The 13,102-nt window shown below is 37.3% G+C and overlaps 2 protein-coding genes across 2 annotated transcripts in view; one reads left to right on the top strand and one right to left on the bottom strand.

The window, feature by feature from the left end:
* The first annotated feature begins 3,328 nt into the window (after positions 1–3,328).
* Positions 3,329–8,162, top strand: LOC107704065 (osteoclast-stimulating factor 1). The gene is made up of 10 exons (XM_016506910.1): positions 3,329–3,560; positions 5,800–5,846; positions 5,932–5,982; positions 6,077–6,140; positions 6,748–6,801; positions 6,883–6,990; positions 7,183–7,232; positions 7,436–7,514; positions 7,840–7,938; positions 8,025–8,162. Exons 1-10 carry the CDS (start codon positions 3,527–3,529, stop codon positions 8,081–8,083), a joined length of 645 nt encoding a protein of 214 aa, XP_016362396.1. The 5' UTR covers positions 3,329–3,526; the 3' UTR covers positions 8,084–8,162.
* A 2,850-nt stretch (positions 8,163–11,012) lies between these two features.
* LOC107704055 (paxillin-like) overlaps positions 11,013–13,102 on the bottom strand; it is a 41,213-nt gene continuing 39,123 nt past the window's right edge. The window contains exon 10 of the mRNA XM_016506900.1: positions 11,013–12,457. Within this exon, the coding sequence (XP_016362386.1) occupies positions 12,191–12,457 (267 nt within the window). The 3' untranslated portion in view covers positions 11,013–12,190. The remainder of the gene's footprint in view (positions 12,458–13,102) is intronic.

Here is a 13,102-nt window from a genome sequence, read left to right as displayed (position 1 = left end):
ACAACAATCTTTGGTGTCAAATATTTTGCTTGAAAACCGTGCAAGTGCTATTTTTCTTTCTAATAGATATGTGGCAATTCAGACATTTTAAAGTAGTGTATGTGCCTTTCTATCACAGGTATAAACTGGCGACGTCTGCAGTCAAACTAGTCTGCAAGGAGAATGTTTGAGTAAATGCATTTGATCTGAACACTCCTACCGACTGGAATCCTGCATTTAATTGTCAAAGAAATTCACACACACACACACACCTATTATTGTGTGCGGGGATGACCTTTCTAACGTTAGTTCGTAAAGCTAAATATATATTTAACACGGCGGTGTGACGCCCTAATCCTCCGTCCTTTGCCATGAACAATAAGCGCTTTGTGACGTTGAACATGACAACATACAGCCCAGATTTAAACTGTGTGGCGTTCTGGCATACACTATTCAGAGGCATGTTACTACAGGTCGAGTCGATTTCCCAAAGCCCTGCCTGTCTGGAGACACAAACACAATACAACGCACACTTCACTCAGCGAGAGAGTTCAAGCTGGTTTTGGAGGAGGTTTACTATCTTGGAGTCTTTCATATTCATCAGTCAGTTGTCTTTTGTCAGTTGTCAAAGTGAAATTAAAATACAATAGACAATAATAAGCAAATGCAGAAAATTTACACTTGGTATGAAAGAAAATATGTTGCAAGTTTCGCTCACTTTTTGACTTTTCATTATTTTTTATTTTGTTACTTTATCACTGGACAAGTTTTTTTTTGTTGTTTTGTTTATAATTTTACAGAATTTGAAAAAATAAATACCAATATTTTAGAGCAAAGCATAACTAGAAAAGCATATATTCACACACATAAAAATCCAATAATATTTTAAGATTGTATTCATTTCTATGATTTCTTCAGGATTTTAAATCACGATTTTAAAATCCACTAAGATTTCCAGGTTTTCCACTACCGTGGCGCACCTGCAGCTGACAGGTCAAAAATAAAGTAAGACAGGATGGAGAAAACCAAACTCACCGACACAGAGCAGCAGAGAGGAGAGGCGCTGTAGGTTCATGGCAGCTGACAGCTGAGTTCTGTGTTGAGTTTCTGTTTGTCATTAACTTGTCGTCCAGGAGGAGCTTTTATAGGGAGGTTTCCCTTCACACACACACACACACAGAGAGAGAGAGAGAGATAACATGTGTGTTTGTGTGTGTTTGTAGGCACCTTTTGTAAGGTAAATGTTTGACGAGAGTCCACCTGTAGAATTCATCCACAGGTCATTCATACACGAGTCATTATGTATGTGAGATTCATTTTCCATTTCACGTCACTGGACTGTGATGCTGAATAGCTTGACTGTTTTGTCAAGTGCTCCTGAATGGGATATGAGAATACTTCTAAATAAACAGGAATATTGTTCATGTTTATTTGTATTTTAATAGTCAATTATGATGACTTCACATGCACTGATGTAGATGTTTCAGATTTGGGGACGCAGAGTCACTGGAATCGAATTTGACCTTAAGTCTTTGGAATATTTGGAATGGAATATGAAATGCATCACGTCTGGAACAAAAAGAATGCAAAGAATGGGATTCTTGGGGGAAAATGCAATAGATAAAGAGAGAAGCCAAAACACCCCCAGCACACACACACTTGTTCGGTGTGAACACAGCCTCATGGGTCATTAAGTATATTACTGTCCCTGTAATTTGAGGCCAAAAAACTATGGTACGGGACGGAAGAGAGGTAGCTTGAAGAACGACCGGTTTTCTTAGATGAAGCCATGAATGAACGTGTTTGTGCAATTTAAATTCTGTTTGAGTCGCCTGCTGTGCAACATGTCCTTCACATCTGCATGGTAATGAGTTTCTGAAGAGCCCAAAAGGAAGAGAAGCACAGCTAATGACCCTGAACCGTTAACACAGAACAAGCTAAACACCCCATTAGACGCTATCCAGAATTTATATAAGGCCACCATTGGATTCATAAAGCAAGAGTATTGTTATTTTTTAACTTTTAACTAAAAGCAATACATTTACAATTGCATTTTACATTGTCATTTTGAAAATACAGTGAACACCTGATGTGTTCATTAAATGCACAAAGAGGTAAATTTCACATTTACAGTATTAAGAGTGAGTTTGCATTCTGATCATATGGAAGATAACTTCCATGTAGTTGTATCTGATTATATAGGTACTCAGTGATAACATCAAACATCCTTTTTTAGCTCAAAACGTACATAATATACAGGTCTATATGGATGTAGTGCTACGGTCTTTAAAACAGAAATGACTAAAAGCAGAGCTATTCTGAGGCAGCTCCTTAAAACTTGCCTGCAATGTAAACCAACTTGTTGGTGCAGCCCAATGCTACGGGTGTCCTCTAATATGACACACAAATCTAGAGGATTAGAGTGTAGAGGCGTTTCACTGGTGTGAAAGTACTGAAAAAAGTAACATACATACATACTCATGGTTTCATTTGTGAGCTAAAAGGGTTTAAAAAGCAAACAAAAAAAATTCCCTGCAGTTTTATTTGTTTAATATTTTGTTAGATTAACCTATTTGGCCATGCTGTTTAAAAAGGCGTTTATCTTTTTATTTGCCAATAATGTTTTTATTTTATTTTATTTTATTGTCTATACTACTGTTACGTATTGCGTAATTGATTAATGTTGGTTAATGTTATTAATGGAGGTTTATAAAGTGTTTAGTACATTCCCTAAATTTAAGACTTACATCAAACCTCATTCGATCAGTTCAACAATCATTTCTATAGGAATCTTTACACAACTAAAGCCCCCAAAATAGACATGTTATTGATAGTGACACCGAAACTTTCCATATTGCAACAGAAACAGAAAATGAATCATTTGCAGTTTTGTCATTGATTACACGTTTAGACTAAAATTCAGACCTGCTATGATATTTAATAATGATGTATCATTATTAAATATTATAACAGGGTCTAATAATGCTCCTTTCTAACGGAGCATGCTGCACAACTTCTTGTCCAGGCCCTTGTCATTTCTAGGCTGGATATGTATCCCCAAATTGTAAGTCGCTTTGGATAAAAGCGTCTGCAAAATGACTAAATGTAAATGTAAATGTAATAAGCCATTGGAATATTTATCACTCCCCATAAATTGTATTTAATTTGTAGCAAATGTATTACTTTTTTGATGTATTTACAAGTTTGAAACAAATATATGTTTTATATGCATTTTTCCCTGAATCTGCTTCTATTCTGTTTTGTTAATACTACTAAAGTTAAATTGTAAAAACATGGCATTTACGTAGCAACTATTGTTAAGTCAGATTTTCGTAAGGGCAGTACGGAATTTCAGAGAGCTGCGCATGCGCAGTGCAACTTTTCCGCATTGGGCACCTTCACGCTTCCTCATTGACGGCGCCTAAAGGAAGATAGCAGCGATACACTGTTTAATTTACACTCGTAACAGTTTTTATACCGTGTCTACCTATTATTGACGTCTTAAACAACTCGGAAGTCTTCTTTAAAAGTCTTGGAAAGTTCAGAAATGTCAAAGCCTCCCCCCAAACCAGCTAAACCAGGTAAGAGGTGCGCGTGGAGGAAAAGCCTACCTCGCAAACCTACAAAAGTTTCATTATTTATTCACTCGTTTTTGCGTTGTTTCTTTGTCTGATAGCCTTACAAACACCCTCGTTTCCGATGCCATACAATGAAATGTATATAAGAGCATGCGATTTCTGGTTGTATTGAACTTCCTCCTGCGGGTGGAGGTTGGCGTTTCTCCAGCCCAGCGCAGCGCAACGCAACTTTCTTTGCGCTTTTACGCGTTTTAAACGCTTGTCACCGACTAACATGCGCGAAACCACCACAATTTAGCATAAAAGTTCAAAGAGCAAGAAGGTTCAGAACCTAGTGAGCAATCTACCTCGACAGCGCGTTTAGTCAACGTAGACGCACTACGTACGCATTTTTCCTATAATCGGTGCATTTTCTGGCGAGCCAAAAAAATGTTTATATGATGCCCAGAAATGTTGTCTAGATCAGTGGTTTTGAGTCCCAGCCATGGTCTCATAGAAGCTAGTTACTTCCCCATATGAAAGAGCAGCTTCATTTTGCTTAGTGTGCAAAATAACGCATGACATTTGGACTGGTGATTTATGATGATGCTGTGTACGGTCAAAGATATGTGTTGTAGTTAGAGATAGACCAATATGATCTGTTCACAACTGATACGATGCTTGTTATTTTCATATTTAAATATCGAATAACCGATATGCATAATAACTGTTTAATTTCTGCTTTCGGACACAATAATACCTAATTCTTAAAAAAAAAATAAAAATAAAAAACAAAATATAAAAAAAAAAATAAATAAATAAATAAAAAGAAAGGGGAAGTCGTGGCCTAATGGTTAGAGAGTCGGACTCGTAACCCAAAGGTTGTGGGTTCGAGTCTCGTACCGGCAGGAATTGTAGGTGGGGGGAGTGAATGTACAGCACTCTCTCCCACCTTCAATACCACGACTGAGGTGCCCTTGAGCAAGGCACCGAACCCCCAACTGCTCCCCGGGCACCGCAGCATAAACGGCTGCCCACTGCTCCGGGTGTGTGTTCACGGTGTGTGTGTGTTCACTGCTGTGTGTGTGCACTTGGGATGGATAAGCACTAATTCCGAGTATGGGTCACCATACTTGGCCACATGTCACGTCACTTCACTTCACTTCTTTAGACTTTTCAACCAACAGTTGGGTTAAATGTTTAACCCAGCCTTCTGGGCAGTAACCCAACCGCTGGGTCAAAACAACCCAATCGCTGTGTTAATCCATATTTTACCCAGCGCCTGGGTTGTATTTTTAGTGAACAGAACTACAAATAATGTGCATTTGCGACTATATTATTTGTTTTATTAATAATGCCATTCAAAACGCTAAATCACGTGATTGGTTTGAAATTAATTTTTGATACTAAAGAATCGATTAAGTAGAAAACTCTGAATTCTGAACTCTTTATTGGTCCTGTCTCAAGTTGTAGGATGTCCTCTTAGTACAGTTTTCCCAGGATGTGGGTCTGTGACGTCCAGCATGCAAATTTGATTTTACCAGTTGTGTGCGATGGGATGTTTGGAATATTTAACACTGTTTTGTTTAGTAGTGGCCAAAACCAAGTTACATTCACTTTTACACTAATAGTAACATATTATAATGTGGTGTAGATTCTAGGTGAACCTTGGAACCTCCAACTTTGGGAAACATTGTTAGTATTGCAGAACCGATTTCCTGTTGGTTGAAATGATTTCTACACTTCTGAACGATTGATCGTAGTTGTAATTGGCGGCAAACACAATAATCATATCCGGTGGAGGCCAGTGTTTCTATTTCCGAGGCTGATCTGGAAGTTCGGGAGGGGCCTCTTGGATCCCGCTCAGCAGGGCTTCTCACTTGTTTGCAATAGGCCAAATTGAAATACCTTTGCAGGCAGGAAATGCCCTTTGTTGTGCTTATAATTGTTTGTTTATTTATATATTTAGGCCTCAGGGCTTGGGTTCCTCTTAATTCTGTGTCATGTGGTTTGCCCTGCATTTGAGCTGCGTTTAGTTCCGTGATACTACCTGGTTGTAGATGTGATGGTGTTTTGCATTTGGTTGGGCTGATAGGTGAAAATAAGGTTGAACAGGTGGAATATTTACTGCTCTGTTTCACCTATAAATAGTGAGCAGAACACGGACAACTGAGGACCTAAAATGTGTATAAAACTGCTTCAGTGTGCAATCATTAGTTATTTGAAAATATAAGTGTAACATTCATATTTATGTTTTAAACAGGCCAGGTCAAGGTGTACAGGGCTTTATTCACCTTTGACCCAAGGACGGTGAGTTTCCTTCTTCTCTTCGGTTGTTTTGTTTGTTTTAGCTTGCCTGAATTGAACTAATCATGTATGTTTTCCTCTTTTTCAGCCAGATGAACTGTACTTTGAGGAAGGAGATATCTTGTACATCTCAGATACAGTAAGTTTATGTTAATTCCTCCTGCTCCATAAAGAGCATTATATTCATGGCAGTGTTCGTGATTTTGAACTGATTGCTGGGTTTATGTTTTTAGAGTGACAGTAACTGGTGGAAGGGAACATGCAGGGGAAGGACTGGACTTATTCCCAGCAATTATGGTAAAGAAAGCAAGTGGCAAACTAGAACCTGCAAACCATCAGTCCTTTACTAGAACACCTTCAATGATTTGAAAAGACGACTTTTGTAAAATGTGTATATAATATGTGACTTTTACAGTCTTTTATGATGTCGGGAAAGTTTTATTAGAGACAATCAGTGCTGTTTCCTAAAGAAATCCTAGCTATTACTATTGCACGTATACTTGAGTTTAAGACCTTGGTTCATCTTCGGAACACAAATTAAGATATTTTTGATGAAATCTGAGAGCTCTCTGACCCTCCATAGACAGCAAGGATACTACCACGATCAAGGCACTTCTATCCTCGCTACGTTTCTGTGCCTTGATCATGTTAGGATCCTTGCAGTCTATGGAGGGTCAGAGAGCTCTCAGATTTCATCAAAAATATCTTAATTCGTTTTCCGAAAATGAACCAAGGCCTTACGGGTTTGGAACGACGTGAGGGTGAGTCATTAATGAAAGAATTTTCATTTTTGGGTGAACTAACCCCTTAAGTGTCAAACTTCTCTGCATATCATTTTATGCATTATACGCTATTACTTTTCTAAGCTATACTTAAATTTGTGATGTGATTTGCCTTTTTCCAGTGGCTGAGCAAGCAGAGTCCATAGACAACCCCATGCATGAAGCAGCCAAGCGAGGTACCCAAATATACACCTATCTGGTATTTTGTTTGTTTGATAGTGTGGTGAAACAATCAAATGTTTTGTGTGTGAATGCAGGTAATCTGAGCTGGCTCAGAGAATGTTTGGATAATAAGGTTGGCATCAACGGACTGGACAAAGCAGGGAACACCGCTCTCTACTGGGCCTGTCACGGAGGACATAAAGGTAAAAGATGCACACACGCTTTGATTGTTTTCACATTTTTAAATTTCATTTTCGAGCTGCAGCAGTTGTGCACAAACTCTTTAAGCTGATTTAAGCCTGTTTTGTCCAATAATGGCACATCAAGTTAAAAAAAGTACAAAAAATAATGGCAAGATGACACGTTTAACCTACGTTGTGTTTGTGTTTTCTTAGATGTGGTGGAGATTTTGCTGAGTCAGCCAAACTGTGAGCTCAATCAGCAGGTAAAATGTTTTTGGCGAGTCACTTTTCTTGAGATCAAATGCATTTCATTTGAATTGGTTAAAATGCACCGTGAGATCAGCTTACAAATGTCTGTATGAAAAAGTGACAAAGCGATAGCAAAGTGTTTCTAGAAACGGAAGCAATAATCATGTTCTTTATATTTTACTCAATGTAATAAATGGTGTGTTAATTTTTTGAACAGAATAAACTGGGAGACACGGCTCTACATGCAGCTGCCTGGAAGGGTTATTCAGATATAGTTGAGATGCTGCTCAGTAAAAGTGAGTGAATTTTTCCCCCCCTTATAAGTATCTACTTGTATGTATGTGACACTAGGGTGGGGCAGAGCTCGACAGTGCAAGCACTTCACTTGCATTTGCAACTAAAAATAGATGTGTGCAAACTTGTAAAGTGCATTCAGGAGCATGTGTGAAAATTAAAAAAGCCCCCAGTTTTCTGAAATTTAAGGTCATAAAGTCTTAAAATGTTCTAAATCAGTTTGTAATTGAAATGTAAAAATTCCAAGTACAAACACGCATGTCCTTTTTTGTATCTGTATCTGCATGTTTGATATGTTTGTTTATATTGCAATATGTGTTGCTATAGATGCCAGGACAGATGTGGTCAACAATGAGAAGAAGACCGCTCTGGATATGGCCACCAATGCACAATGTGCCTCTCTGCTGAAGAGGAAACTGGGAGGAGGTGAGTCACAAGGCGTTACCTCCTTCAGATGTCACTTCCTGTGAGAGAGATTCACACTTAACTGTCTCTCTCTGTTGAATTTGCAGTGATTCTGCGCACCCACAGTAACGCCGAGGAGTATCTCGATGATGAAGACTCCGACTGAGAGAAGAGCAGCACTAATGAAGTCCATTCATTCCTACATTCAGTCCAACAAAAAACCATCACAACATGTATATAGATCAAATATATGTGGGAGAAACATTATTTACAAGGGTGGGGAGGATATGAAAGCTGGTTGTCGTTGTCTGATTGTCTCAACTTTCTTCTTCATTCCAGTTCATTGTAAAAATATTGCAGTACATGTCTGTTCTGTACATGTTTAGGATGGACACAGTGAACATTCGTTCTTCTATTTGCTGCTCCTCTTTTAGCTGTATTTATTGCATAGAACTCTCTTTGATTTTAAAGTGCCTTTTTAATAGGGAGATCACCCAGAATGCCTCACAGCACTGGGTCTTTTTATTCCAAAAGTTTTATGCGCGTGTGTGTAAGTGTGTGTCTGAGCATTTTAACCGTTTGATTGTGTTTGTGTGTGTGCGAGATGTGCTTGATGATAGCTTCTGAGATGCATGTAAATCTGAATGTTACGACTATGCAAATAAATCAGTGGCCTTTGCTTGATATGCAAGACTCAAGATGGAAGCTTGAATATAATTGTATTTGTAAGTGCCCTTTATTCATTGTGTGCATTAATTTAGCCATATTTTTAAGGTAAAAAGGGTAATTGACTTAAGGACATGAAAAGTTTTCTAAGATTTTAGATTATGACATATATTTTGTATTAGTCTGTATTTTTTGTGTTTTACCACTTTACATAATTTTAAATCAGATTATGTGCTGTTCAGGAACATGCTAGGGAAGACTATATTTGAACCTTTGCTCTCCAAATTGCATGAGGAAACTGAGTAAGTTGATAAAAAATACATAATATTCATAATGAAATCCGAGATATTCTTTTATTTTTAACATGTTTAAAAATGATAGTTCACCCAAAAATGAACGTTCAGTCATTTACTCACCAAACCTGTTGGAGTTTCCTCCTTCTGCTGAATATAAAAGAAGATATTTTGAAGAATGTGGGTAAGCAAACAATTGCTTGACTTCCATATAGATTGACTTTTCATTAAAAATACTATAAAAAGTCAATGGTAACAAGAAACTGTTTGGTTACCTACATTCTTCAAAATATCTTCTTTTGTGTTCAGCAGAAGAGAGAAATTCATACAAGTTTGGAACTACTTGAGGGTAAATAAAGGATGGGGATTTTAATTTTTGGGTGAACTACCCTGTTGAAAAAACCAGCATATGCTGGTTAGGTATGTTTTGACGCTGGGATGCTGGTTTAAGCTGGTCCTTTGCTGGTTTATGCTGGTCCTTTGCCAGCACATGACCAGCATAAACCAGCAAAAGGACCAGCATAAACCAGCAAAGGACCAGTTTAAACCAGCAAAGGACCAGCATAAACCAGCAAAGGACCAGTTTAAACCAGCAAAGGACCAGCATAAACCAGCAAAGGACCAGTTTAAACCAGCAAAGGACCAGCATAAACCAGCAAAGGACCAGTTTAAACCAGCAAAGGACCAGCATAAACCAGCAAAGGACCAGTTTAAACCAGCAAAGGACCAGCATAAACCAGCAAAGGACCAGTTTAACCCAGCAAAGAACCAGCATAAACCAGCAAAGGACCAGTTTAAACCAGCAAAGGACCAGCATAAACCAGCAAATGACCAGCTTAAACCAGCATCCCAGCATCAAAACATACCTAACCAGCATATGCTGTTTTTTTCAACAGGGTATCCCTTTATCTTTTTTCATTAAAACATGTCAGGTCAACTAACCACAAATTCCGTTGCAATATAGGTTTTTCATTTGCCTTAAAAACAGACGAAAACTTCAATTTGATATGAATTTTTTTTGTTGTACTGCATAGGCTAACGTTTGGTTTTGAGAGCAACGCGATTAATGCCAAATAAATGTTACATCAACATCGTTATCGTTCATTTTTCCAGCTTAACTGTAGGTAACCTCCATCTAAATTTGTGTTATTAATCAAGTTACTTAATAATTTTTGAAAAGAAATTGATATGATTTGTCGTGAAGGGACTCACCTGAGAAACTCGCGCCATTCCTGTCAGCAATGAACGCGTTGCTAGCCAAGGGCGCGGTTTAAACACTAGCCTAACTGGCAATTGAATTAAATGATAAGTGTTTATTTTACAGCTTACTAGTTCACTATTATTCTAAGCATAATAATGAATAATGTAGTGTCCAGTCTTTTAAGCAATACAAGTGATTTTAGCTTCAGTTGTTTCAGAAGATTTAGTTAGGAAATATAAGGAGTTCATTGACCTCGCTATTGCATTTACTGGAAGAGAACTCAAAAAGTAACTGCAGTTTAGTTACCTCATGTTACATCTTGCCAAATCAACAACAAAAAAGTAGGCTATTCTGCAATAATTTGCTGACTTTTCCATGTTCTGCCAGTCTCAGCTGCTGAAAGTGCATTTTAGATTATGATATGTACCTGTTGAAAAAACCAGCATATGCTGGTTTTTTCAACAGGTACTGAACAGTGACACAAATGGTCAAAATCTGTAGTTTTATTGTGCGATATATTTAAGTGATTTTTTATTAATTCTTATGACCACAGGCCTGAGCTCAGACATAATATTGAATGCATATAGTAGCATAGGGCTTTAAATTAAATCATATGGTGGCGCTAAAGAGACAGATTAGTGTAACAGCCAGATGCTCTTCAAGTTTGAAATTTATTCATGAATGAATGTTTTTTTTAAAATACTATAAAATGTCATTCTGATTATTTTAGTGGACGGTGGACAATATAAACATTTACATATATGCATTCAGCAGATGCTTTTATCCAGGGTGACTTATCCAAGGTATACACTTCATCAGTCCATGTATTTCTTGGGAATGTAATTTATACAAAATGAACATAAAACAGATAGAAAATATAAAATTTTGTCAGCTGTTAATGGGATTTCAATGCAAATAAATCAACGACGCATAAATCAGTCATTCAGATCCTGGTATTTATTCAATGTCTTGTACAGTCCATTTAGACCCCAAGTTTTAAATACAATGTGCATGTCATCAGTCAATGTAGAATAAAATATGACATCACCTTGAAAAAGAAAATCTTTAAATTATGAAAAAAACGAAAGTTGAGTAAAGTTGTTGCAATCACTGATAATCCGCAAGATTTTAATATATTTACTTGCATACAGTAGGAAATCGGATGAATTGAAATAGGGGGGAAATGTGCATCACAAACTCATTGCATACAAGAAATTAAGACAAAAATCATTGTAAGTAAATCGCAAAACATGCCTGGTGGCAATAGGCACATTGTGGAACGCCACATACTCAACGAAACAGGCATCTGGGCCCGAACTGTTATCTTTAAGGCGGCGTTTTATAAGAAAAAAATATGTATTATAACAGCAGAAGTGAGTTGTTTCTACAGTTAAACTCTCATAAAGGCATAAGGATGGAAGCTCAAACCACTCCAGCCATCCAGAAAAACAGAAACCACCCATGCATATAAAAATACAAACAATCGTCAACAAAAAAAGCAACAAAAAAAGCAACAACAAAAAAAAAAGAGCACACTTTATAAAGTGATCAGACAGAGAAATACATGCACAATAAAATCAGCGCTGAGCAAACTCGGAGTACCAAAAATTAGAAAAATATACAGAATATGGCATTGAGATTTTGATGATGCCAAGCTGTTATTGCACCTTTAAGAAAAACCTGATGTGGCCGATGGAGAAAAGAAGCGAAATAAAATAACAGTGTTGTTATACCAGAAAGCAGCAAAGAGATGCCTGAAATGTGCAAACAGAAGTGTGCATACGTATGTTCAAGTTAAGCTCAGTGTGTGTGTGTGTAACAAGTACAAAAATAGATCTTGATTTGTCCGATGCAGTCGATAATATCTAAAATAGCTCAAGGACCATAATTTAGTCTCTAGATCCAGGGGAAGCGTTTTAAAAAGGCTGTTAAAAATCGTAATAGCCTCCCTGAAGATCTACACTTGTCTAAAAGTGCTTTGGCACAGGAACAGGCTGGTGTAATGCTCACTATCGCCACAAGATGACACTGTGACGAACTGTAAAACTCGACCCTTGGGACTTTGGATATTGGCGTGTGTGTTCAAACACACACCCCTCAACACTATCAGACTCTAGCTGAAGAGCTTGACAAAGCAGCTTTGGCAGTAGGGTTTGTCGTTCTGCTCTTTGAATGTGCCTTTGTTCAGCTGTTTAAGGCAGAAGGCGCAGACGAAATGCTCGGGGTGAAACTTCTTGCCCATGGCGGTGATGCAGCGGCCGGTAATGGGTTTCTGACAGCCGGAGCAGAGGGAGCCGCGGTGCTCGTGGTAATGAGCCTCACAGTATGGCTGCCCTTCATGCTCGAAGAAACTGCCGTTCACAAACGGAGTGAAACACTCCTGTGGAGGACAGAGAGAAAATGCAGGAATCAGTCAGTTATGCATGAATGATTCAAATAATGCTACAATAAAAAGATTCAGAAACATCTGATATTGAAATGTGCATGCATCCGAAACGCCAAGATAGCAACATAAACACCACAAATTTTCCAAAACCATGTCTAGAAAGCAGCACGGCTGATGATTGAAAACATGTCTATATGAATTCATATCTGAAATATTTTGTTAAAAATATTGGGGAAAAACCCCAAAATGATTAATTATAAAATCAGAATATTTACATATCTAAAAATTTAATTTCAGAATGTATCAAATTAAATTTGTTAATATACACCATTCATTATTATAATCATCCGATTTACAACTATACACACTATGCTATTGCAGATTTTATGAATTATTTAGTATACTACATTAATAGACAAATATTTATTGCCAGCAACCCTGCTGAATTAAATAAATAAGTTAAATAATAAATAATCTAAAATATAATCTTGACAACAATATAACAATTTCAATACAATTATAAATCCTAAATATATAAATATGAATTAGAATAATATATTAATAGGCCAATATATGATGTCAGCAACCCTGCTGAATTAAATAAATAAACTGAATAAAATGTAATACATTTAATGAAAT

The sequence above is a fragment of the Sinocyclocheilus anshuiensis genome, unplaced genomic scaffold (genome assembly GCF_001515605.1).
Source record: "Sinocyclocheilus anshuiensis isolate Anshui unplaced genomic scaffold, SAMN03320099.WGS_v1.1 scaffold117, whole genome shotgun sequence".
Classification (NCBI taxonomy): Eukaryota; Metazoa; Chordata; class Actinopteri; order Cypriniformes; family Cyprinidae; genus Sinocyclocheilus; species Sinocyclocheilus anshuiensis.
The sequence above is the reverse complement of the archived record's forward strand: the minus strand, read 5'-3'. Positions and strand labels throughout refer to the sequence as shown.